Here is a 23822-nt window from a genome sequence, read left to right as displayed (position 1 = left end):
TATATGCGCTTTTGTTTTCAATTAATTTTATGGATTTGGTTTATTTGGAAATTTTTAGTTTTTAATTTGGGTAAAAGACTCAGACAACTTTATGTATTTTTTTCAGAGTAATGCTATTTAAAAATATAATTTTGACAAATTTTTAAAAAATGTGAAGCGAATAACGAGTTCGCAACTAATTTTTTCTCGCTTTCTTAGTATAAATGTATCATTGTATTAAAAAAATATATATAACCAACCTAATCTATTAAAAAGTATGTCTAAATAGCATTATCGGTATTTTTGTAACCATAGATATATTGGGGCTGGACCACAAGGCTTAAATAGGACACATTCATCAAATGGGGGCTTTAATTAATTTTGGAAGGAAAATAAATTATCCTCTTAATTTTTCGTACGAATTTTGACTTTCGCATTATCCTCTCAATTTTTATAATTAGTCAAACGTTAGATTAAGAAAAATTTCGCAAATTTTGCATCAAACCGGAACGAGTGACAGAGAGAGGCAGGGGTAGCGCAGTGCAGGTAAAGAGAAAGCAAAATCGAAAGCCATGGCGGAAGTGAAGAACAAACAGGTGATATTCAAGGAGTATGTGGAAGGGTCTCCCAAAGAGTCGGACATGAACTTTACAGATGCTGCCACCATCAAGTTGAAACTCCCTGATGATGAAGACGAAGCTTCGAAAGCCGTGTTGGTGAAGAACCTCTACTTGTCATGTGATCCTGTGATGCGCATCCTTATGAGAAAACCTGGAGACGAAACTTCAGCTTATTTTACACCCTATGCCCCTGGTTCTGTACGTAAACACTCGTATTACTTATTTGTCTTTTCCTTTGATTTTCATTTCTCAGCAGAAAATTATATGTCTAGTGTAGAAACAATAATATAGCTAATCGATTTTTAATTTTAGGCAGAGATTTCGTCCAAATTAACAACCCTTGAGTCCCTTTTTTATTTTACTTTTATTTTATTTTATTTTTATTTTTTAAATTTGGAAATTTAGTGGCCTTTGAACTTGAACATGTAATTACTTGAAGATTTCCAACACATTGGTGTGGTATTCAATTCTTCCACGGGTCAAATTGTTGAACTATATGTGTGTGTGTGTGTGTGTGTGTGGATGTGTGCTTTTAAAATTTGATGTGGTTGTTGTATAGAGTGCTGAGACTGTATCTGCTAACAATTCTTGATGAAACCACTGCAGCCCTTGAGTGGGTATGGAGTGGCTAAAGTTTTGGATTCCAGAAACTCGAACTTTAAGGAAGGTGACCTAGTCTGGGGTACAACCAAATGGGAAGAGTACAGCATAATCACCGCACTGGAAAGCCTCCGTAAGATCCAACACACCGATGTACCCCTTTCCTACTACACTGGCATTCTCGGTAAGTTGTTTGGTCACCCACGATTTTTAGGTCGAACTCAGTTTTGAAAGGAAAAGATGGTTCAACATATTTATGTATCTGCCTGTTTCAACTAATGGAAACTGTCATCTATAGATTGACAGTTTCTCTGTGTGTGTGTGGAACTCAGTTTTGAAAGGAAAAGATGGTTCAACATATTTATGTATCTGCCTGTTTCAACTAATGGAAACTATCATCTATAGATTGACAGTTTCTGTGTGTGTGTGTGTGTGTCAAATAAACATACTTTTGGGGCTAGTTTGTCAAAGTTCAAGCTGTCGCACTGAAAACTAGCCCCAAAATACTTTTAACCGAAAGTAGTGTTTGATGTGTTTCTTTTTTGAACTCGAATGTGTTTGAGTTGCCTTTAATCATTTAAATTAGTTGGCTTACCGTTGGAAATTGTGATGATAACTGCTAATGATCTTAGATTTTCGGCAGAAGTTTTAAAAGACTTTTGGATATAAGCGAATTGAGTCCCCTAGATGACTTCAGTTGAGTTGGGACTTATGAGTTATAAAAGCAGAGTCTTGCATTTATCTTTTTAATGGTTTGGAAGATGTACTAGGACAGTTCGTGTGATTTTCTCATGTCCTTTGACATGTACCCTCAAAGCTCCCTGTAAGTTATTTGCATTTCCTTTTTCCTTCTTCTGTAGGTATGCCTGGTATGACTGCCTATGCAGGCTTCAACGAAGTTTGTTCTCCTAAGAAGGGAGAATATGTCTTCATTTCAGCGGCATCTGGTGCGGTTGGTCAGCTAGTTGGACAGTTTGCAAAGTTGTTGGGTTGTTACGTTGTCGGAAGTGCTGGAAGTAAAGAGAAGGTATAAACTTGGCATCTTTTTCCCCCATTCACTTGCTGTATCTTTCCTGCTTTCGGACACAACACATTATAGGATTTTATAGTTAGTTTTGCTTGACAATGTTAAAGTATTGTAACAATTGTCGTTATGAAATTCTTAAAAGTTGAGAAAACCTATGCTATGATTGTCTTGTTGGATATAATGCAGAAGTCCAAAAGCATTTTTCACTTTTGCGTGCAAATTTCTAAAAATGGACTTTATTTATCCCAAGAATAACTTAAGTGTTCTAAAATTTAATAGATTATGAAAGTTCTAGGTTGTTGCATTTTTTGTGGGGGGGGGGGGGGGGGGGGGGTATAGTTTTAAACAATACTGATCAATTTCTGCCTTTTTTTTACTAGGTTGACCTTTTGAAGAGTAAGCTTAACTTTGATGAAGCTTTCAATTACAAGGAAGAGCATGACTTGAACGCAACTCTGAAAAGGTCAGTGCATATTTGCATATATACTGAGCTTGAATTTTGCTCTGAAGCCGAAGAATGCATATTTTAACAACTTTTATGTCCTGCGAAGAGTGTGTATAACTTTTGAGCTTCATCTGTGCGGTATACATCTTTGTCAATCTATCACACAAATTTGAAAGAACCAGTAACGCAAAGCTTTATCTATCTCTGCAACTTTCTGCAAAAGGAACTTGCATACACAGTTTAAGCAAGGTGACTCATCACAACCTGCTTCTTTCAGGTACTTTCCCGAAGGCATTGACGTATACTTTGAGAATGTCGGGGGGAAATTTCTTGACGCAGTCCTCCTTAACATGAGAGTCCACGGCCGCATTGCAGTGTGCGGAATGATTTCACAGTACAATCTTGATCAACCTGAAGGTGTCACAAATTTGATGTGTCTCGTATATAAGCGGATCCATATGCAAGGTTTTACAGTCCGCGATTACTATCACCTCTATCCCAAGTACTTGGACTTTATACTTCCTTGTATAAGAGAGGGAAGGGTGGTCTATTTAGAAGACATTGCTCAAGGCCTCGAGAAAGGACCAGCTGCGTTGGTTGGACTTTTTAGTGGACGCAACGTCGGAAAACAAGTAGTTTCAGTTTCCCTGTTTTAGCTGAGCATTCCGTTGTGCATCTTCTTGTGCCTTTGTCGATGCGTCACTTCTCCGTGGGACTAAATCGTAGGTCTGTGTTTGTCAATAACGTAATTACCTAATGTAGGCGTGTATTGATATAATGAATAACAACAGACAGACAAACTAAGTATCTGATGTCTGCGTTTGTGAAACTTGCAAGACCAGTTTATCACATTGGGGGGGCGTTTGTTTGCCCTCACTAAGTTGGACTGGACTGGTCTGGACTAGTTATTAGTCCAATACTGTGTTTGTTCCATGCTGGGACTAACATTAATGAGACTAAAGGGGACTAGCATGGACAAAACCCTTCACTAAGAGGTCTTAGCGAGACCTCCCAATAACCATGGGACTAGCTAAGACTATCCTCTCTTTCTCGTCCTCGTCATGCTCAACGACCACTCCCGACAGACTTCTCGTCATCTCCGGTCACCTAGATCAATCATTAACTTTCCGATTCTCTTTCAGATCCATTTCACAACCAACTTTCATATCAAATATACCAAATTGAAGCTGGGAGTGACAAGATTACGATTTTACCTGAATTGAGGCTAAAATGTGGTCGAATGTGGCCGGAAAATGGCCTGGAAGTCTCGGCCTGTTTGGGCTTCTTCAAATCCATGACAGATTCGAGCATTCAAAGCTAAGATCTCGGTCCAGGGATGGTGATGAATTTTTTGGCAGTGCTAACTTCATCCAATTTAATGGGCCGGAAAACACATCGGGAAACCTACAACTCGTCGGGAAAATTGAAGCCGTGAGGTTCCGTTCAAACAATGCATAGCTAGAGAGGGAGGGAGGATAGAGAAATAGAGACTTAAATCAATAAGGAGTTTGACCATGAATGAGAAAGAGACATCAATTGAGAGGTCTAAGAGAAAAAAAAAAGGGAGAGGGTGGGACGATGAGAGAAGAGGAAAAGAGTGGGACGGAAATGCTAGGAAAAGATGGAGAAAAAGATAAGATCATAATAAAATATTAATAATTTATATATTAAATAATATAATATTAGAATTTGTTATTATCCAGCTTCTTAGTCCAATACTGCACCAAACGCTTCACTAAGTTAGTCCAGTTTAGTCTAGTCTAAGCCAGTCCAGCTTAGTCCTTGAAGCTAATCCAGTCCGAGATAGTCCGGCGCAACAAACGCCCCCTAGATGTTTTCCTCTTTGTCCATCCTGTACTTTGCTGATGACCATTGGATTGTTTGAAGGGACCAGATTTTAAGATATTTCATTCCCTACTTTTCTGTGAGGGATTACGTTTACCTGTCTAAATAGGAAAGCATTTAGGATTGAATCTTTGTTTTCCTATAAATGCATGACTCCGTTGTTATTGTGTGTGATACGAGTCTTGTTCAACGCTTGCTTAGTTCGGACGTGCCAGTTGGCAGCTACAACCCAAGGATTTTAAGAAAATTAATGAAAAGGACTTGAAACTTTGAGTTTTAATGATAAGGACAAAATAAAGGATAAAATAAATAGTACAATGATTGCTTTTTTAATGTAAAAATGTGATTTTTCGTTAAAATAAATAGTACTATAAGCTTTTTCGTTAGAGTTCTAAAAATTTTATACAAATTTAGGGGTTTGAAGTGGGCTTAGTTAGGCCCGGCCCAGTACGACCGACTTGATCATTGTCTTTGGTGCAAAAGGAGCCATGGCTTACAATCTGGATTCAGATTAATCGTCGTCGTCGTCGTCTTCTGCTTCTTCTACTTTGTCGAATTCTTCAAGCTTTCATCTTTCGTCGGACGAAAGCGAAAAAGCTTCATCTTTCGAGAAACTGAGGTATTTTTATTACCTTTCTTTTTGTCTTTTTAAATTTATATTTTTATTCATCTTGTGTGAGAATTCATTCGAGGATTATTCTAACTATGGGCATTGAAATTTTACAACTTTTTCCATTTTTCCAAATTTTTACGTGGCTAATATACAGCTGATTTTCTATTGAATTTTTACTCGTATTCTTTCCGGACGGATTCTTTATATTTGTCGGAAATTAATTTTGTATACGAGTGATTAAATTTCGAAGCTGTCTCTTTGCCGAATCCAAGTGAGCGGCCCTTTTAAGCGTCTGAAAGGAGCTTGGGTCTATGAATATATATATATATTTTTTTAAATATATTTTACGAATTTCCTTCCTAACCGATTGAATCAGTTGCGGCGCGTCTTAATTTTATTTTTAAGTGGTACTTGAATTCCGAGCATCATCTTTAGAAATTGGAAAAGTTGATTGCTTTTCCATAATCCCTGCAAACTATGCAAGTTCTATGAGTATGTGCTTGATTCAGAACAATGCCTACTTGTTTTGTTAAAGAGAAAATCATGTATCAAGAAATTGCGGGTTGTGGCTTTTTTCTAAAAACTCGAAGAAATCGCCGCTGGCTTAAAGTTGAATTTTAGCTTTTGGTTTTGTGGAAACTACATCGGTAGAACCTTTGGGATGTTGGACTGAGGTGGTGAGGTTTTTCGTTAATTAGTTGGGTTATGTTTGTTAATTGGTTTTCTTATAACGTTAAAGGTAGCTGATATGGTTTTTCATTTTTTGTTAACTAGATAACTGCAATGGGAAGAAAGAAGACAGAGGAGAGTGGTGCATCCACGAAGGCTAAGTCAACTGGCAAAGATGCTTCTAAAGATGGGAAAAAAGAGAAAATATCAGTCTCTGCAATGTTGGCCAGCATGGACCAGAAACCCGATAAGCCCAAGAAAGGAACTTCCTCAAGTGCAAAGGCAAAAGCAGCTCCAAAGCGTCAATCTTACACTGATGGTATTGATCTCCCTTCCTCTGATGAAGAAGATGAGGATGTGTTGGAAGAGGGCCAACAAGAAGTAAATGTATCCAATCAACAAAAGCGGCAAGAATTTAAGCCGCTTGATGTGTCTATATCAGAGAAAGAGTTGAAAAAGCGTGCTCAGAAGGACCTTCTTGCTGCCCATGCCGTTGAGCAGGCTAAGAAGGAGGCCCTTAAAGACGACCACGATGCTTTCACTGTTGTTATTGGAAGCCGGGCATCGGTACTTGATGGTGAAGATGGCGATGCTAATGTTAAGGATATAACAGTAGAAAATTTCTCCGTGTCTGCTCGGGGAAAGGAACTTCTAAAGAACGCATCAGTGAAGATAACACATGGGAAGAGATACGGTTTGGTTGGGCCCAATGGAATGGGCAAGTCTACTCTCCTGAAGCTTCTTGCTTGGAGGAAGATTCCAGTACCAAAAAATATTGATGTCCTTTTGGTTGAGCAAGAGGTAGTTGGTGATGACAGAACTGCTCTTGAAGCAGTTGTTTCAGCTAATGAAGAACTTGTCAAAATACGAAAAGAGGTTGCAGATTTGCAGAATTCAGCTTCTGCTGATGAAAAGGACAGTTTTGATGATGATACAGGAGAGAAGCTCTCTGAATTGTATGAGAAATTGCAGTTGATGGGATCAGATTCAGCTGAAGCTCAGGCTTCAAAAATTCTTGCTGGGTTGGGGTTCACACAGCATATGCAAGGCCGTCCCACTAAGTCCTTCAGTGGTGGGTGGAGGATGAGAATTTCATTGGCAAGGGCACTTTTTGTTCAGCCAACTCTTTTGTTGCTTGATGAACCCACCAACCATCTCGACTTGAGGGCTGTTCTCTGGTTGGAGGAATACTTGTGCCGTTGGAAAAAAACTTTGGTCGTTGTTTCACATGACCGGGATTTCCTTAACACGGTTTGCAGTGAGATTATTCATCTGCATGATCTGAAACTTCACATCTACCGTGGAAATTTTGATGATTTTGAAACTGGTTATGAGCAACGTCGCAAAGAGGTGAACAAAAAGTTTGAAATTTATGACAAGCAGATGAAAGCTGCCAAAAGGAGTGGAAGTCGGGCTCAACAGGATAAAGTCAAGGATAAAGCAAAGTCTGCAGCAGTTAAGGAAGCATCAAAGAACAAGGCCAAGGGAAAAGTTGATGAAGATGATTCACCAGCTGAGGCTCCTAAGAAGTGGAGAGATTACAGTGTGGAGTTCCACTTTCCTGAACCTACAGAGCTTACTCCTCCACTTTTGCAACTTGTTGAAGTCAGCTTCAGTTATCCAAATCGGGAGGATTTCAGGCTGTCAGGTGTTGATGTTGGTATTGATATGGGGACTCGTGTTGCCATTGTTGGACCTAACGGAGCTGGAAAGTCTACTCTGCTCAACCTTCTTGCAGGTGATTTGGTTCCTTCTGAGGGTGAAGTACGGAGGAGTCAGAAGTTGAGGATCGGTAGGTATTCACAGCACTTTGTGGACCTTCTGACCATGGGTGAGACCCCAGTTCAGTACCTTCTCCGGCTTCATCCAGACCAAGAGGGGCTTAGCAAGCAAGAGGCTGTTCGTGCAAAGCTTGGAAAATACGGACTCCCCAGCCACAACCATCTCACTCCCATTGCAAAATTATCTGGAGGGCAGAAAGCCCGGGTTGTGTTCACATCAATATCCATGTCAAGGCCCCACATTTTGCTGTTGGATGAACCGACAAATCATTTGGATATGCAGAGTATTGATGCACTGGCCGATGCACTTGATGAATTCACCGGTGGAGTTGTGCTGGTGAGTCATGATTCTAGGCTGATATCGCGCGTGTGCGAGAATGAAGAGAGGAGTGAAATTTGGGTTGTTGAGAATGGCACGGTGACCCCTTACCCTGGAACTTTCGAGGAGTACAAGGAGGAGCTACAGAGAGAAATTAAAGAGGAGGTCGATGACTGAGGTTTGCATTTTTTTATTGTTGTAAAATTTTGCTGATCATTCTTAAGATATTCCATGAGTTTGGTTGTTGCTTGCTAATGTAATTTTATTGGTTTTTGTGAGTGTAACAGTTAATAGAGATGTATTCAACTTTTATATGCAGTTTGCAAGCAACTTCTCATAAATAATTATAATAATGTTTTTTATTCTTCTTCTTAGTAATGGTTTTGAGAGAAGTGATTCTCTAATCCAAAATACTCTCATTTCTAAACTAAAACTGACCTTGTTAAAACTACGGACTCGTTTTAGTGTTTTGGATTGCATTGAAATTGACCTCCCAATTTCAGGTACAGTGAAAGTAGTCTTTTGGAAGGGGTCAAAAGAAAATTGGACTTGGACACGAAGGAAACTCATCAATTTTAATCATGCAAGCCATTTTAAAGGGATTGCAATAGATAAGTTTTTGTCATGGGTATCTGTTAGGTTATCCATTTTGTTTCAATACTAGTCCTAGACACGAAACGAGGCCTACAAAAATGGTATTTGAACTTGGTTGTTAGAATATATATGTTGATTCAAGACTCCATTTGATAGATCATTCTTGCAAATACGATTTTTCAAAAAAAAAAAAAAAATTAATATGACTACCATTACATCTAACAGTCAAATAGTTTCGAATTTTGGTATTTTTGATAGAGATGATTTTTAAGAGAAGGGTTAGAAGATGAACAGTTCAATCATCGAAACGCGATACGTAGTGGGGATGCACATATCCCTCTATTTGTTGGGTGGCTCTCCATTTATTGGTTGGGCGATGATCCCTTTCCTATACTATTTTACATTTTATTATCCAAAAAAAGTTGAATAATGATAAGGCACATGCATAAAGGAGAAAAATATTCAGTAGAGTTGTCTTGTAAAAAGGCAGCTTTCACACATGGAATGGGTTGTCTAATTAGACCAAATGTATTGTTTGTTATAAAATCCTTAGTGGTTTGGTATTACGTATTATTAAGCAAATCAAAAGACATGTATTCGTCCAGATAACAAGCTTGGCACAAACCTGTAGAAATATAAACTTGTAAATGTATAAGAAAAGCATTTGCACAGTAGACGGTTATACCATATGGCTAAAGGTTGAGACTTGGGAGCCATGGAGAGTCTGATGAAATCATTCTCGGGAAACTGCAACCACCTGCTTTCCTACATTGCGGCCGGTAAAGAGCCCTACCAGAGCAGCTGGAGCGCTCTCAAGGCCTTCCACTACATCTTCCACGTATATTATCTTCCCCTCTTTAATGGCCGGCAGAACCATTTCAAGAAACTTCCCGTAAAGATGGTAGTAACTAAAAACCGTGAAACCTTGCATGCGAACCTGTTTACTGACCAGATACATTAAATTGTGACAACCTTCCCGCTGGTCAAGGGTGTACTGCGATGTCATCCCACAAACTGCAATCCGGCCATGGACCCTCATGTTTTGTAGCACAGCATCAAGCATCTTTCCCCCGACATTTTCAAAGTATATGTCAATGCCTTCGGGAAAGTATCTGGTAAGCAAATCACACATTAGACTATAAGCAAACACCAAAAACCATGGACCATATCTACAAAGAGGACAAAGACGTGAGTTTCTCGTCACCAGCAACATGCTCGCACTGTCACATTTCAACTTACTTTTTCACTGTTTTAGGATTGGGGACTAAATTAGAGATTGCTAATGCCTTTATTGGACTTTCCCCTCGTAATTAAAACACAAGTAAAAGCTTTAAAATAATAGTTTGATTCTGTTCAACACATATCTACTGGCCTTTTTAAAGCTGCATCCAAATCAGGCTCTTCTTTGTAATTGAAAGCATTGTCAAACCCCAACTTGTTCTTCACCAGATCAACCTGAACTCAGAAATGATATAATATGGCAAGAATGGTTAAAACATTGTCATTCACAATACGGAAAACTGTAGGAATGAGACGAAAAAGCTCAAAGATGCACATTTCTCCATAATTTATTAAGTAGCATATTCTTGCGGTGTCATATGATATGAACATTCTTCCAACCAGATGAGGCAGCAGGTTCGAAACAGGTCAAGGCTGAATTTTACCCACTTGATTATGAAGATAAAGGGTCACCAATATCTGTACTTGCCAATAAGTTCTCTTATTTTCCCCTTACTCTAGAATCAAAATTTTCCCAGTCGCCAATTTGGCAAACATCGATCACTAAACACATGTTTCTAAACCAAGAATAATTATCTGATTGAGTCACAATCACAGAAATGCCAACTAAGACATAGTTGAAATCGACCATACTCACCTTTTCTTTGCTTCCGGCACTTCCAACAACATAGCAACCCAACAACTTGGCAAATTGGCCAACAAGCTGACCTACCGCTCCAGATGCTGCTGAAACAAAGACCATCTCTCCCTTCTTAGGATTGCAGACCTCATAAAAACCAGCATAAGCAGTCATTCCAGGCATACCTTCAAAAAATGAAGACATTAGATGAGCTTTGAGCATCAACTAAATATACGATGCATTACAAAGCCATATAACTCAAATACCATCATAAAAGACACAAGACTTGAGATAGCTGCTTGTGGCAGAGCAATTTTTAAAAGAATTACATCCAAAGGCGGGGAAATACCAATAATAGCCAATATATAGCAACATACCAAGAATTCCAGTATAGTAAGAGAGAGGCACATCAGTGCGCTGAATCTTAAACAAAGACTCTGTTGCAGTGATAACACTGTACTCTTCCCACCCGGTCATTCCCCAAATGAAGTCGCCTGGCTTAAACTTGGGATCCCCGGATTCCAAAACTTTGGCAACTCCATATCCGCCTATAGGCTGCCACACCAGCATTTCAATATCCAACGGTAAATAAAGAGAAAGTACAGCATTGAAGAGATAAGTTGTCTCAAAGTATAAATCATTAAATCATCCCAACATCAATAAAAAGAGCGACGCAAGCCAACAAGGCTTGCCCCTTTCCGAGGGTCAAGGGACTTCTAAAAATGCGGCTAACCATCCGACGTGATTAATAATTGTGATCCTCAGTCACATTAATTAATACTAGTATTACATGATAGATCATAAGGAAGTGAATATAGAAGCAGATAGTTTTTTATTAATAAGGCAGGCACAGACTGTAGAAGCAGATAGGTTTTTTTTTTTTTTTTTAACAAATAATATTATCTACGAAGGGTGGAAGAGTGAATCAAGTTTCACAATAAGCTAACAATAATGTTGTTCAAATTCTGTTCTGACGATAATAGTACGAAGACCTCTCACACCGTATTGCTGAGGGCTGTAGAGGCAGATAGTTAAAAAGAAGAAATTACACTAAAATAATAAAATAAATAGAGAGAGATAAGATAATATAGACATAGTGACTGACCGAACCGGGTTTGAAGGAATCGACATAACCGGCGCCAGGTTCAGGCTTGGTCATGCGGAATCTCGTATAAGGGTCGCAGGACAAGTAGAGGTTCTTCACCAGAACCCCTATGGAACCTTCTGGAAGCTTGAGTTTGGTGGTGGCGGTGATGAGTTGCATGTCATATTCTTTGGGGAAGCCGGTCACATAGTCTTTCAGTAGCACCTGCTTGTTGCTGATCAATCCCTCTGTACTCGCCGCCATTGGATCGATTATTGCTGTTTTCTTTTCCTTGTCTCTCTTTTTACTAACTCTCTCTGTAGGCGGAGGGCGATACAAGCAGTGCTGCTGCTGCTGCCTCAATGGTTGAGTCCAAGTCGATGGATTTGGAAGCGGTGGAAAATGGGGTTTAGTTTGTAGGGGGTAGACTGCACGTAGGCAAGGGCGTAATGCAGCACTCTTAGCCCGGGGACGCTGTGTGATTATATACCTGACACGTGTGAGATTAGAACAAATTAAGTCCGCGAATCCGCGAGGAGAGTCGGGACATTTCCATTCCAACCATTTTGCTGATTCAATATCACTAGTTTAATTTCCCTTTTTCTTTTCGAGGAAATTTTAGCAATAGTTGTTCAACGTTAACTCAATTGCAGTAATAGTCTTTTAATATAATAACAATGATTATTCAACTTTGTTTTCGTGGCCATTAATCTCTCAATTTGTCAAAATATGTAGTTATTATTTTTTCATTCAATTCCGTCAATATTTCCGTTAAACTCGTCACGTGCGTGGCACGTGTAAAGGCAAATACGGAAACATAATTTCGCAGGGGCGGAGTCGATCGAACGCATGCATAGGGGGCTGGAGGTTAGGAAGGAAAACATCTCCAATTGAAACTTCCTCCGTGCCCAATTGAAACTTTCTCCATCACCAATTTAAACTTCCTTCATGGCCAATCTCATATTCTTCAAATTCCCACCATGTATGGCAGTAATCAGCTTTTAGTGAAGAAAAACGACAACAAAAACTGACAAGTTTTCTGCAAAATATTGGTGGATTCGAAGAGGGTATGGACGATGTAGTGTGGAAGAGGAGAAGGCTTTACTACGTATATGAGATTTGGCATGGAAGAAGTTTCAATTGGGCACGGAGGAAGGTTCAATTGGGGATGTTTTTCTTCGTAACCTCGAGCCCCCTTTGCTCCGTTCCATCGACTTCAACCCTTGCGAAATTATGTTTCCTTATTTGCCCTTACACGTGCCACACACGTGAATGGGTTTAACGGAAATATCAACGGAGTAGATTGAAACGATCATAGTTGCACGTTTTGACAAGGTGATAGACCAATAGTCACAAAAATAAAGTTTATGAACCATCGTTCCAATTAGGTTAAAGTTGAAGGATCATTACTATAATTTCTCCTTAAAAATAAACTATATATGGAAAGTAAAAGGTGTTCAAAGTTGCACAAGTATGATTGTCACGCCCCGATCCCGACATACGTCCAGGATCGACACGTGACGTTACTCAAAACTCGTATATCTCACATTCCCCGTCTCAGAAATATGGCAAATCACAATTCGAGAATCAAATCGCAAAGAAATTTTTCGTTTACCTTATGGCTGCATCTAACCTCCTCGTTAGACTGCCTACGTACCCTCAAATAGGGATCAAGCCATTCGTAGTTCATTAACACAAAATCAGACGTTTATTCCACTAAGTTCAAAAAGAAAACACAGCATTCCTCAATCATTTATTATAACCTGATAACATGTAGTTCCTGGACTCAGGCTACATAAGCAACCCCCATGAAAACATGATTTCTCCAACATATAAATCATTATGTCTCATCATGATATCGCAATTCACAACATACATCATATTTAAGAACCGACGAAACACAAACAATCACTAGCCGCACTAATTAATTAATTTGATCAAAGTAATAACAATCATTCCCATATCTTCTAAATTCACACCTTATGAAATCAAAATCGAATAATGAAAACTCCCGAAGGAATCACTCAGACGTCCAACATATTTTATGACTCAATTCAAACTCAATGAAACCCAAGGTGGATACGATCCCGGACCATCACTCAATGGAATCGGGGAGTAGGAGGGATTCCGGACCATCTCTCAACGGAATCCGAGTGGATACGATTCTGGACCATCACTCAACGGAATCGCGGAGTAGGAGGGATTCCAGACCATCTCACAACGGAATCCGAGTGGATACGATTCCAGACCATCACTCAACGAAATCGCGGGGTAGGAGGGATTCCGGACCATCTCTCAACGGAATCCGACGATTCCGGACCATCGCTCAACGGAATTGCGGAGGGCCAACATCCATATATACAATGGCTCAAAGAAATGAGACAAGCACAAGTTACTTAATTTACAAAAGTTCAACCAAGGGAAATAAGGCACAAATACTAAATTTAGAACGAATCAACGAAACGGGAGATAAAATCATATCGAAGCAACAAATCCCCATCACCACGGGTTAACGGTCTACCACTAGTCCTCACATTTCATTACAACATGCCAAGCGAACCAATCAAACCATATTTCAATATATACATGTCAAATCTCATTTCATAAACTTAAATCAATGTCTTAGTATTGGAAATAACAATTCAATAGAAACATAATCATAAAACCAAATCATATCCACATAGGATGATAATTACGAAAATAGAATAATCACCAATATCACTTATATTAAAGTCACTCACAGAAATGATAAACCTATATCAAATCAAACCATCTACTATGTAACATTGCATAACTAGAAATAACCAAATGTTGTGCACGGAGTTTGTCTTCATAAATGGTAAAATGCCACCTATTGGTAATCACACATCTTGTTCCTTTGTGGAATAATATTTAACATGATATGAGTAATGATCCGTCGGAGCTATCACTGAGATGTGAAACCATGCGAACTACACAACAGTTTTTCTTAGACATAAATGTTTGGACTTCATTAATAGCAACTAGATCATAAAAAAAAATCCATATTATTTGTAGCACATTCCTACATAGCAATTACAGGAAAGCAAGACAACCTTGGAAGGAGCATGAGAATAAAACTTGATCCCACTTTTAATCCCACATGACTTGTAGAATAGCTAACTAATGTACCACAGTTGAAGGCATCCGGAAAACATAATCAAGACCAATATACATCTTTGAGGGTTGGAAATGTAGAAGTATAGTTAAACTAAAGCTGTAAGGGACTTTCCAGCATGCACTAATGTACTATTAGATTACCACATAACACAAGTATTTACAACTCGGTGCAAAGAAAGTAGAGATGTTATTTGACGAGGTCTTACTCCAAGGAGATAATATCAATAACCACTTCCCAATAGTGTAAAAGAGTTAATTCAATACTACCATATGTGCATCATCATGGTGCAAAGACTGCAGCTCATGTCTCACAAATTCTATAATCTACAGAGAAATTGTGATCTGGTGACAACTAAATAGAGAGCACCTCCCTTGTTGCTTCACTAATCTCCCCATGACAGCATGATAATCAACCAAAGCATTTCAACCAAATGTATGTTCTCACAGTAAATTAATAATCATAATTCTGCAGATATATAGTATCTCACAAAATACACTTTCCAATCTTTAATTATGGGAATTCTAGTTCTTTAATTCAAAAACTACCTCTCATCCATACTGAAGCATGCCAATTTGAAATAACAAAACTCATTGAAAAAAAATCAAAATAACAGAACCAAAGCAATCCAAATCCAATGAGAAGAAACCAAAGTGGAAAACCTTATCCCAATAATCTGAACTCGGAAAGCTAGAAACTATAGATACCATGTTGCTGAAGCTGGATCAAGAACTCGTTTGGTTTCTCTTTGAACCCAAAAATCCAAGGCTGAGACTTGATAAATGATGGGGGTATCACTATCACCTTATCAGTGAACAAAACAAAGCATATTGAATATGATAGTGGTTGGAGAAGTTGAGTTTAGGTAGGAAAATAGGAAGAGAGTAGAAGACCGCAGGCCCCCCTGCACACGTCCACACCCTTCTCCGATTCGTCCCCCTTCTTTTCCCTCCTTGATTTGCAGCTCCTCTCCTTTCTCCCCTTTCTCCTTGGTCCCCTTTTTTTCCCTTAAGATGGCCGATCCTTTCATCCCAAAAAGGGTTTGGGCCACTTCTACCCCTAAGTGGAAATTAAAATAATTTCCACAATCTATAGTTTCACAACTCAAAAGTCCGTAACTATACCGTTATAATTCGGATTCGCAAACGGCTTTTGCCTATGCGCTCGTGGCTTCGAGACCTATTCGAAAACGTTACTTGTGACCTTAAAAGGTCAACGAGTAAATAATAACTTTCCAAACTTCACTCTTCGTAACTAGTTTATTTGAAATCTAATTTCAAATAAACTAATTTAAATTCTCGATAAATAATATAAAATCTCAATAATACAAATACGTAAATTATAACAGTGAAATCTGGAAACGGGATTTCACAATGATTACCAACAAACACAATGATACTTTTTATTTCCCATTTAGCAGGAAACATCAACACTCATTAATCAAAATCAAGTAAATACAACAAACAGCTGATTAAAATTGAACCAAACTTACTAACAATAACACAACTCGTGGAAAAATTAGATTTAGGAACTATATAGAGATTAGTCGCGAGCAACGAGAACAACTCCTTTTCCGGCATTACGGCCAGAGAAAAGGCCAACGAGCGATGCAGGACCATTCTCAAGGCCTTGAGTCATGTCTTCCACACAAGTGATCTTGTTTTCTCGGATGTAGGGCACCACAAGATCCAAGAACTTGGGATACGGGTGGTAGTAATCAAACACAGAAAAACCTTCCATACGAACGCGCTTGTAAATCAGATGCATTAAATTGTGGACTCCTTCATGCTCCTCGAAATTGTACTGTGAAATCATCCCGCACACGGCAATGCGGCCATGAAGTCTCATGTTCATGAGCACTGCATCGAGCATTTTGCCCCCAACGTTCTCCCAGTAAATGTCAATGCCTTCTGGGAAATACCTACCACACATCAACATGAATAATTGACTAATTAGTCAATAATTAACTTCTGTTATTAGTTTAATATGTGCATGATGAGTGCAGTCCTTAATTATTTATGTGTCATTGTTTATTGTAAAAACCAACCCTTTCAAAGCCGCATTCAAGTCAGGCTCTTCCTTATAATTGAAGGCCTCATCAAATCCAAACTTCTTTTTCAACATATCAACCTAAATATTGGAGAATAATACGCACAAGTACTGAATGTAATTAGTAACCATACATACATATATATATATATGCAGCTCAAATAAATAAAAAAAATTACGCAAGCGCGTATTCAAAAGATTTAAGTTGTGATTAAATAACTAAGTGGATTAGATTAGGGTCGGCACCTTTTCTCGACTTCCAGCACTTCCAACAACATAACAACCCAAGAGTTTAGCAAATTGGCCGACGATCTGACCAACAACGCCAAAAGCGGATGAGATGTACACTTTTTCTCCTTTCTTAGGTTTACAAACTTCGTAGAAACCAGCATAAGCAGTCATGCCAGGCATACCTATATAACGGCGTCATTAGTAAAGAAATACAAGTACTATAAAACTGAATGAGTGAATTACATGTACACGTACCGAGAATTCCAGTGTAGTAGGAAAGGGGCACATCGGTGTGGTGGATTTTGAAGAAACTTTCAGTGTTAGTGATCAGAGTGTACTCTTCCCATTTTGTGATGCCCCAAACTTAAATCACCTGCCTTGAAGTCAGGATGCTTAGAATCTACAACTTTACAAACTCCATATCCAACGATTGGCTGGTAGAACGTTTAAAGGAATATTAATTAGTTCCGTAATAAGAAAAAGAAAAGCAATGTTTAATTAAGCGAATAATGACCACTTAGTATTACGGTCTAGTAATACCTGTAAGTGAGAGGTCTTAGGTTCGATTCTCCCCAAAGGCAAATTCGAACTACATTATTGCTAGCCCGTAGTGTAGATAATATAATTTGTTTAAAAATTAAGCAAGTAATGTGATTACTCTCACTTGGTCGGTTGCAAAGAAAACAATGCGATCCTGGGCACTAGTAGAGGCATCCCTGTGCTTAACGCCTCGCACGTAGGGATCACAGGACAAATAGAGATTCTTCACCAAAATGGCGCCTGCATATTCATCTGCTGCAGGCACCTTGAGTTTAATGTTGCTTGTGTTCAAGTACATGTCCGACTCCTTGGGGAACGCACTGATGTAATCTCTGGCCAGCACTTGCTGGTTCCTGATCACTTCCTCCTCTTCACGTTCACGATCATTACCATAATTTCCTGCCATTCTTTAATTTACTAATTAATTAACTTCTTTCACCTCTCTCTCTCTCTCTATCTCTCTGTCTCCTAAAATCAGAGAAAAACCAGAAATATTAATTGAAGATGAGAAATTTAGATACATATACTGGGAGAGGATATGAGATTTATATATATAATGGTAAATGATGGTAATACGCTCAGTGCTTACTCACATACGATTTTGTCAGCGCTGGTGTCAGCACAAGCGTGTGATGTGAGCGCTGGTGTCAGCACAGGGTTACATGTCCATGTCCTAATGAATGACGAAGACCTCTTTTAATTAATTTGCTACATCTTTTGTTTTGCCAACACTGTTTGTGCAAAGTGGTGGATAATCTAAATTATCTAATACCAGATGACGCTCACAAAATTTTCATTTGATTAGAGGTCATCGAAAAACAAAGAAAAAAATGACGATAACATGGTTAAGAAGAAAAACATAACTGAACAGAACATCAATTTGAAAAAAAAAGAAATTAAAAAAGAAGAAGATGATAATTACTATAGTTTAAAGTTGGAGATGAAATTGCACTATTCATTAGGGAGTTGATTTTGAATTATTCACGGTTCTGTCATTGGGTTTCTGCGTTTAGGTCCTTCGCCAAAAACAAACGGGTTTGGGCTGCTGCGTTTAGGCCCCGAGTGGGCTGTCTCGTGGGTTGGGATAATGACTCTTTTTCATGCTTCAATCCAGATTCATCGGACATGATTTGGGGGAAATTTGGTCATTCTAACTTCAGTATATGGAGATGGAGCAGCCTCATCATTACTTCAAAATGTTCAATCCCACTGACTTCGGTACCTTAAATTTATGTTAGTGTTGTGGTCTTCTTTTAAGTTTTAGCATATATAGAAGCAACAACTTCCTCTAAAAAGTTTACTCTTTTTTCTCTCTAAAATTCTCTCTTTGAAAGAATTTCCCAGCAACTTCACCGTTGACCATAGGCTTTGGCTTGAGTGCCGAAGGCATCCTTCCTTCCTTTCTTCTTTTCCTCTCTCTTCTTTGTTTCCTCCTGAGTTTTCTCAGGTTCTTTTTTTTTTTCCTCCCCTCTCATCTTCTTTGTTCCTCCCCCTCCCTGCCTCATTCCTCCTCTTCCTTCACCTTTTCCAGTTTTCTCCCTACCTTTTGATTTCTCGGTTCTTCCCTAAGTTTAATCTCGGTTTTCCTTGAGCCAAGTCTCAACTATCATGGGCTTCATGCCCCTTATCCGGCGTTTTTCGCCTGCTTTTACTACTTTCTGTCTTTTAATTTTCCTTCCTCCCTTTTCAGCTGTGATACCTCATCCCCATCCCACCATGTGCTCGGATCGGCAGGCTCAGATCACAAATTGGATGTCAGATCCACTTCCCTACCTCACTTCCCGTCCCCCAACAGGCATGCCGAATCCCATCGAGGCCTAGTGTTGGGTATGTTAGACACTCCCTTAGACTCACCTTCTTTCTATATGTTTCTTTGTTTGTATATTTTTGCAGGGGTTCGTGAAGGGAACTTGGATCTGTTGTCTATTTTTTCGGTTCGGAGTTTGGAATATGGTCTTTGTTGCTGGCGATTAGGGTTTTTTATTGTTTGTTTTCAAAGGCCTTCAGGCCTAAGTTTGTGTGGGTTTCCCGTTGTATCTTGGGTTGTTACTCTTATTTTGCTTGGACCTTTTACTTTCTCTGTAGTTGTTTACCCATTTCTTTTTGGGCCTTGTACTATTTTTTATTTTATTAGACAAGTGGGTATCCGTAGATGAGTATCTTGAGTGGTACTCCTTCAATTGACTATTGCAAGTTTTGCAGCCTCTTCACAACATATACTATTCATTTGTTTAAGTTTCTTTACTATGTCATTGTGGTTGGTACACCACTTTTAATTAGTGCCATAAGTTGTGTGAACAAACATATCAACTGTTGAGTTTATAACATTATATGCACGTAGGTTTCACTTTTTTTTTTTGTGGTTAATTTTGGAGTACAAACATTTGAGTGACAAAAGATTGTCATTTATTTACACTAACAACTTCCATTTTTCCAATCTGTAATGTAACAAACAAAAGAAAACTTACATGTAATAAGAAAGAAGAAGGTTCTACCTAACGCAGAACCCCACCCTTAGACACCTACTTTGTTACTCATGTCTAGAAATATTACTCCGTCTATGGACTATTCGGTTCCTCATTGTAAATACGGTTGCAAATAAATTTTCACATCTATGTAAATTGTACTCCACCCTTGGACACTATTTTGTCCCTCATTATATATCTATTTATATAGTTAGAACTCTTTTACATGTTTTATACAGCTTTAAAACTGGCAGCAATGTACGAACATCCTTGCTATTTATCTCTAAACTGAGTAGTTATGCATTTAAACAAGCAGTTTTAATTTTATTTCCTATGTTTGTTTCCAAAAGTAGTTCAAATGGTTGTTTCCCTTTGTCATTCTTTCTTTTGTTCACCGTTTTACAGTTATACTCCATGCATGTACTTCTTTTTTAAACTCCTGCCCATGAGTTTATTTAATTATTTTAATAGAAATTTTTATATCCATTCAACTTTGTTTGAATTTTCTGATAATTATTGAATTTATATGTTGACTAAGAATATTCTTCAAATTTTGAAAACAGGAAGAAAGAGGAGAGAAGAAGGTTGGAAACCTTCATGTGAGTTGAATTGAATTCGTTGTATTATATATGCAGGAAAAGAAAGGAATGTTATCAAATTGGCTTAAACAGACGACTTGGGATAATTTGGTTACTACATTTTAATTCACACAACGTTTTATAATTAATTTGGTTGTGCAGGAAAACTTATTATTACGGAATAAAGTTGAGGTTTCACTATATAATTAATTTGTGAAACTGAACAGGCATATGTCCTCTATGTCACTTAAATTGTATTGTCCACGTATTAGGCTTAAAATTTCATCACACGTGAATGACGTGTTGAGAATGTGAATCCCACAGAAGGAAAAGAAGGGACCTATTGCATGTAGGGCTGAGCACGGGCCAGGTCGGGCCCAATTTTGAAGGGACTAGACCGAACCTGAGCATAAAAGAAACGGGCCGGATCGGGGCGGATACAACAAATTCTAATACACGAACCAGACTTCAGGACAGGTCCACGGGTCCTTTTTTTTCTTCTTCTTCTTCTTCTTCTTCTTTAGCTCTCTTGAATCGGTCGTTCCATAATATGTCGGACCACCGTAGTTCCAGAATATGTCGGACCACCACCTTCTCCTACGGCGAGACTGAGACCGATATCAGCAATCTCGTGGCTCTCTTGAATCGGTCGTTCCATAATATGTCGGACCACCATAGTTCCAGAATATGTTGGACCACCACCTTCTCCTACAGCGAGACTAAGACCGATATCGGCAACCTCGTCGTTTACCCAAAGCTTGATTTCCCCCGGTTCCTGTCATTTTTTAGGCACAAGATCATAATCTTATCGGGGCAGTTCACTGTTTTCCTATCCTCGCTAAAGACTCACCAGCGAATCCCCATCATTGGCAAGGTCAACATCAGCACGATTTCCCACACTGGACCTGCGCCCTTACTCCGCTGCACCTCTGCACCTCAAGACTGCTGCTGCCTGACCCGTGTGTGTCCAGATTCGACTGAGACCTTGACCAACTACCATCTCGCACTTGTCTTGTACCTCTGCTGCTGCTTGCTGTAGCATCCTGATGAACCTCTCGCCCAGATCGTCATCGCATAATGCCTGTATTCAACACTCGTTAGTCCCTTTTGCCGCATCTTTTCCGTTCAGCCCATAACCTGCATCGACAAACACCGCGCCAGGTGGATTGTGGGATTTAATCAATGGTGGAGATTAAATCTCCACATATTGGATGGTAGATACAATCCGGGCCGGGGCCCCGTTTTCTTAGCAATTTGGACCTACCCTCCCCACAAATAACATAGAACCGCCCTGCCCCACCTCGTACCCGCCTTGACCTGCTTGTACCCGCCCCTACCCGCGGGTCCAAGACCCATTTGCCCACCCTTAATTGCATGTGCTTAAAAAGATTTAAGGTACTCTCTCTCTCTCTCCTCGCACCCGCCTTGACCTGCTTGTACCCGCCCCTACCCGCGGGTCCAAGACCCATTTGCCCACCCTTAATTGCATGTGCTTAAAAAGATTTAAGGTACTCTCTCTCTCTCTCTCTCTCTCTAAATATATATATATATATATATATATATATATATATATATATATTGAACAATTGATATTATCTATACTAGGAGGAGAGGGTTAGCTTAGCCTCACATAGATTAGCAATAATGTGGTTCAAATTTGCCTTTGACAAGAATCGAACCTAAGACCTCTAACTTACAAGTGAAAAGAATTACCACTAGATTGTAATACTAAGTGACGAGGTACTCTCTACATTAATTATCAATTAATTTTATCATGAAACTTCAACTTTCTTCAATTATACAATACAACGCAATTGTATGATTAAAAAGTAACACTATTAAAAGGTGATGTCTATTCGGCTTTTGGACATGTTGAAGAGACAATCACTATTTTACAAGAGTTCTCCATTCAGTTAAATGAAAGTTCTCTAATATGAAATTCAACTCATAAGCATACAAACCAGGCAGCGTTGGAAGTAAAATAATGAGGAAGATACAAATTATTTAAATAGCCTGATCTTCTTCTTCCTTTCATCCTTGTGATTACTGATGATTGTCTTTAATTAAGTAGGTGATAATATGATCAGCTAGCTGATCATGGAGTATTTCATGGTGGGTGAAACAAGGCTCTCCATGTACAAAGCCACTTGATAAGAGTGTACATCTCCGGAGAATACGGTTCGAAACATTCTGTCTGCCGGATTGTAAATGACTAGTTTCCCTTGATGCAAGAGGATTAGAATTTCCCCGTTGTTCAAAATACTCAGAAGTGACATCAGCCCTAGGTATTCAGAATCCATCTTCTGCGGAATGGTAGTGAAAATAGACCAAGATGCCTTGACCCCATACTCATTCATTAACCACACCTGATAATCAGACCCATGAGGGCTGTCAAGCATACTCAGCCGCCCTCCTAAAACCCCCAAACGAGAATTTTTTTGTCCCCGTCGCCCGGTAGGGGAACTTGCCGGTACGTCTCCTCCGCTATATCGAAAGAAACAATTGAGAAAGGCCTCTCATCATCACCATCTGCGGCAGCTTGATCGGTAGTCTTTCCACGGCGAACTGCCCAGTGGAAAGCCCCGTTGAGTAAAGTTCCGACCACGTTGAACAGAAAGTAAAAAGGTAGGGTTTCGGCTCTGGCTTTCCATTTATTGTTTTTCAAAGAATAAATGTCAAGTTGGGTGGCGAAAATGCCAGCCTTACTTGAAGAAGCGGCCCTTACTATTTTATATTCGTCCTTGCACAAATCGTAACCGAAGCCATAGAAGTAATCCTTACCGGAGATTGTCATCAACTTTGGGGCTGCATGAACGTGCCTGGTGGCCCACTGTGCCGCTACTACAGTACAACCAGAAAAACCCTGCATGTCTGTGATCTCTGCTGCGTCTCTGCAGCAAGTCCAGACTGCCCGTGTTGCTGTCGTAGGAAACAAGGACCACAAACAGACTTCAATGTTTGTCGTTGCATCCCTGTAGAAAAACTGCGTGCCTGCTGCTACGTACCGTGTGTGTGGTGTGTATTGTGATTAATGGCGAGTGACAAATGAGAGGATGTGCTGAAATTGGAGGGTAAGGCATCTAGCTCTACCCACGGGTCAGTTGTCAATCCTGTGGTTATTCAAAGTGATGCTTCAAACGTATGAAATACCGTAAAACTCAATGGATCAAATTACCGTCTTTGGTCCAAGGTATTAGAGATACATATTGCTGGGCGTGGAAAGAAAGGGTTCGTGACAGGGAGTGTTAAGGAGCCTAATGAAGACAATGCTGAATATGATGCTTGGGAGACTGGGAATGCAATTGTGAAAGGATGGTTAATTAATTCCATGGATCCTACTATCATGGTTTTTTTCATTCATCTTCGTACTGCTAAAGAAGTATGGGAAG

The 23822-nt window shown here is 39.3% G+C and overlaps 5 protein-coding genes and 1 pseudogene across 6 annotated transcripts; 2 read left to right on the top strand and 4 right to left on the bottom strand.

The window, feature by feature from the left end:
• Positions 1–325: 325 nt before the first annotated feature.
• Positions 326–3520, top strand: LOC137746424 (2-alkenal reductase (NADP(+)-dependent)). The gene is made up of 5 exons (XM_068486444.2): positions 326–797; positions 1206–1383; positions 2060–2226; positions 2607–2689; positions 2949–3520. Exons 1-5 carry the CDS (start codon positions 552–554, stop codon positions 3325–3327), a joined length of 1053 nt encoding a protein of 350 aa, XP_068342545.2. The 5' UTR covers positions 326–551; the 3' UTR covers positions 3328–3520.
• Positions 3521–4930: 1410 nt separating this feature from the next.
• LOC137746423 (ABC transporter F family member 4) lies at positions 4931–8260 on the top strand. 2 transcript variants are annotated; one of them, XM_068486443.2, is made up of 2 exons: positions 4931–5135; positions 5904–8260. In XM_068486443.2, exon 2 carries the CDS (start codon positions 5913–5915, stop codon positions 8073–8075), a length of 2163 nt encoding a protein of 720 aa, XP_068342544.2. In that variant the 5' UTR covers positions 4931–5135; positions 5904–5912; the 3' UTR covers positions 8076–8260. The 2 variants fall into 2 exon arrangements, with proteins under 2 accessions (XP_068342544.2, XP_088546286.1); XM_088690160.1 differs by lacking the exon at positions 4931–5135 and adding an exon at positions 5688–5803.
• A 680-nt stretch (positions 8261–8940) lies between these two features.
• LOC137747479 (2-alkenal reductase (NADP(+)-dependent)-like) lies at positions 8941–11987 on the bottom strand. The gene is made up of 5 exons (XM_088690161.1): positions 11456–11987; positions 10728–10905; positions 10369–10535; positions 9865–9947; positions 8941–9604 (listed from the first exon to the last, which is right to left on the bottom strand). The coding sequence occupies exons 1-5, from the start codon at positions 11696–11698 to the stop codon at positions 9226–9228; spliced, it is 1050 nt and encodes a 349-aa protein (XP_088546287.1). The 5' UTR covers positions 11699–11987; the 3' UTR covers positions 8941–9225.
• Positions 11988–15969: 3982 nt separating this feature from the next.
• Positions 15970–16744, bottom strand: LOC148698898 (2-alkenal reductase (NADP(+)-dependent)-like). The gene is made up of 2 exons (XM_088690158.1): positions 16618–16744; positions 15970–16491 (listed from the first exon to the last, which is right to left on the bottom strand). The coding sequence occupies exons 1-2, from the start codon at positions 16692–16694 to the stop codon at positions 16113–16115; spliced, it is 456 nt and encodes a 151-aa protein (XP_088546284.1). The 5' UTR covers positions 16695–16744; the 3' UTR covers positions 15970–16112.
• A 58-nt stretch (positions 16745–16802) lies between these two features.
• On the bottom strand, positions 16803–17927 carry LOC137748469 (2-alkenal reductase (NADP(+)-dependent)). Its single transcript, XM_068488623.2, is given in 4 exon segments — positions 16803–17032; positions 17106–17214; positions 17216–17284; positions 17515–17927. Coding segments are annotated over 4 exon segments (645 nt in total). The 5' UTR covers positions 17797–17927; the 3' UTR covers positions 16803–16847.
• Positions 17928–22520: 4593 nt separating this feature from the next.
• LOC148698897 (F-box/kelch-repeat protein At3g06240-like) lies at positions 22521–23302 on the bottom strand (annotated as a pseudogene).
• Between the last annotated feature and the right edge of the window lie 520 nt (positions 23303–23822).

This window comes from Pyrus communis, chromosome 2 (assembly GCF_041283825.1).
Source record: "Pyrus communis isolate YQ-2024b chromosome 2, ASM4128382v1, whole genome shotgun sequence".
Lineage (NCBI taxonomy): Eukaryota > Viridiplantae > Streptophyta > Magnoliopsida > Rosales > Rosaceae > Pyrus > Pyrus communis.
This window is presented reverse-complemented; position numbering and strand designations above follow the sequence as displayed.

What these genes read in the sequence shown, in the direction of transcription:
- LOC137746423 (XM_068486443.2), top strand. Translation starts at nt 5,913, where the DNA reads ATGGGAAGAAAGAAGACAGAGGAGAGTGGTGCATCCACGAAGGCTAAG.
- LOC148698898 (XM_088690158.1), bottom strand. Translation starts at nt 16,694, where the DNA reads ATGTTGAAAAAGAAGTTTGGATTTGATGAGGCCTTCAATTATAAGGAA. An exon ending in TTGAATGCGGCTTTGAAAGG is followed by an intron (nt 16,492 to 16,617) that starts GTTGGTTTTTAC and finishes GATGTGTGGTAG; the next exon opens with GTATTTCCCAGAAGGCATTG.
- LOC137746424 (XM_068486444.2), top strand. Translation starts at nt 552, where the DNA reads ATGGCGGAAGTGAAGAACAAACAGGTGATATTCAAGGAGTATGTGGAA. An exon ending in CACCCTATGCCCCTGGTTCT is followed by an intron (nt 798 to 1,205) that starts GTACGTAAACAC and finishes AAACCACTGCAG; the next exon opens with CCCTTGAGTGGGTATGGAGT. An exon ending in CTACTACACTGGCATTCTCG is followed by an intron (nt 1,384 to 2,059) that starts GTAAGTTGTTTG and finishes CTTCTTCTGTAG; the next exon opens with GTATGCCTGGTATGACTGCC.
- LOC137747479 (XM_088690161.1), bottom strand. Translation starts at nt 11,698, where the DNA reads ATGGCGGCGAGTACAGAGGGATTGATCAGCAACAAGCAGGTGCTACTG. An exon ending in TTACTATACTGGAATTCTTG is followed by an intron (nt 10,536 to 10,727) that starts GTATGTTGCTAT and finishes CATTTTTTGAAG; the next exon opens with GTATGCCTGGAATGACTGCT. An exon ending in TTGGATGCAGCTTTAAAAAG is followed by an intron (nt 9,605 to 9,864) that starts GCCAGTAGATAT and finishes TTTGCTTACCAG; the next exon opens with ATACTTTCCCGAAGGCATTG.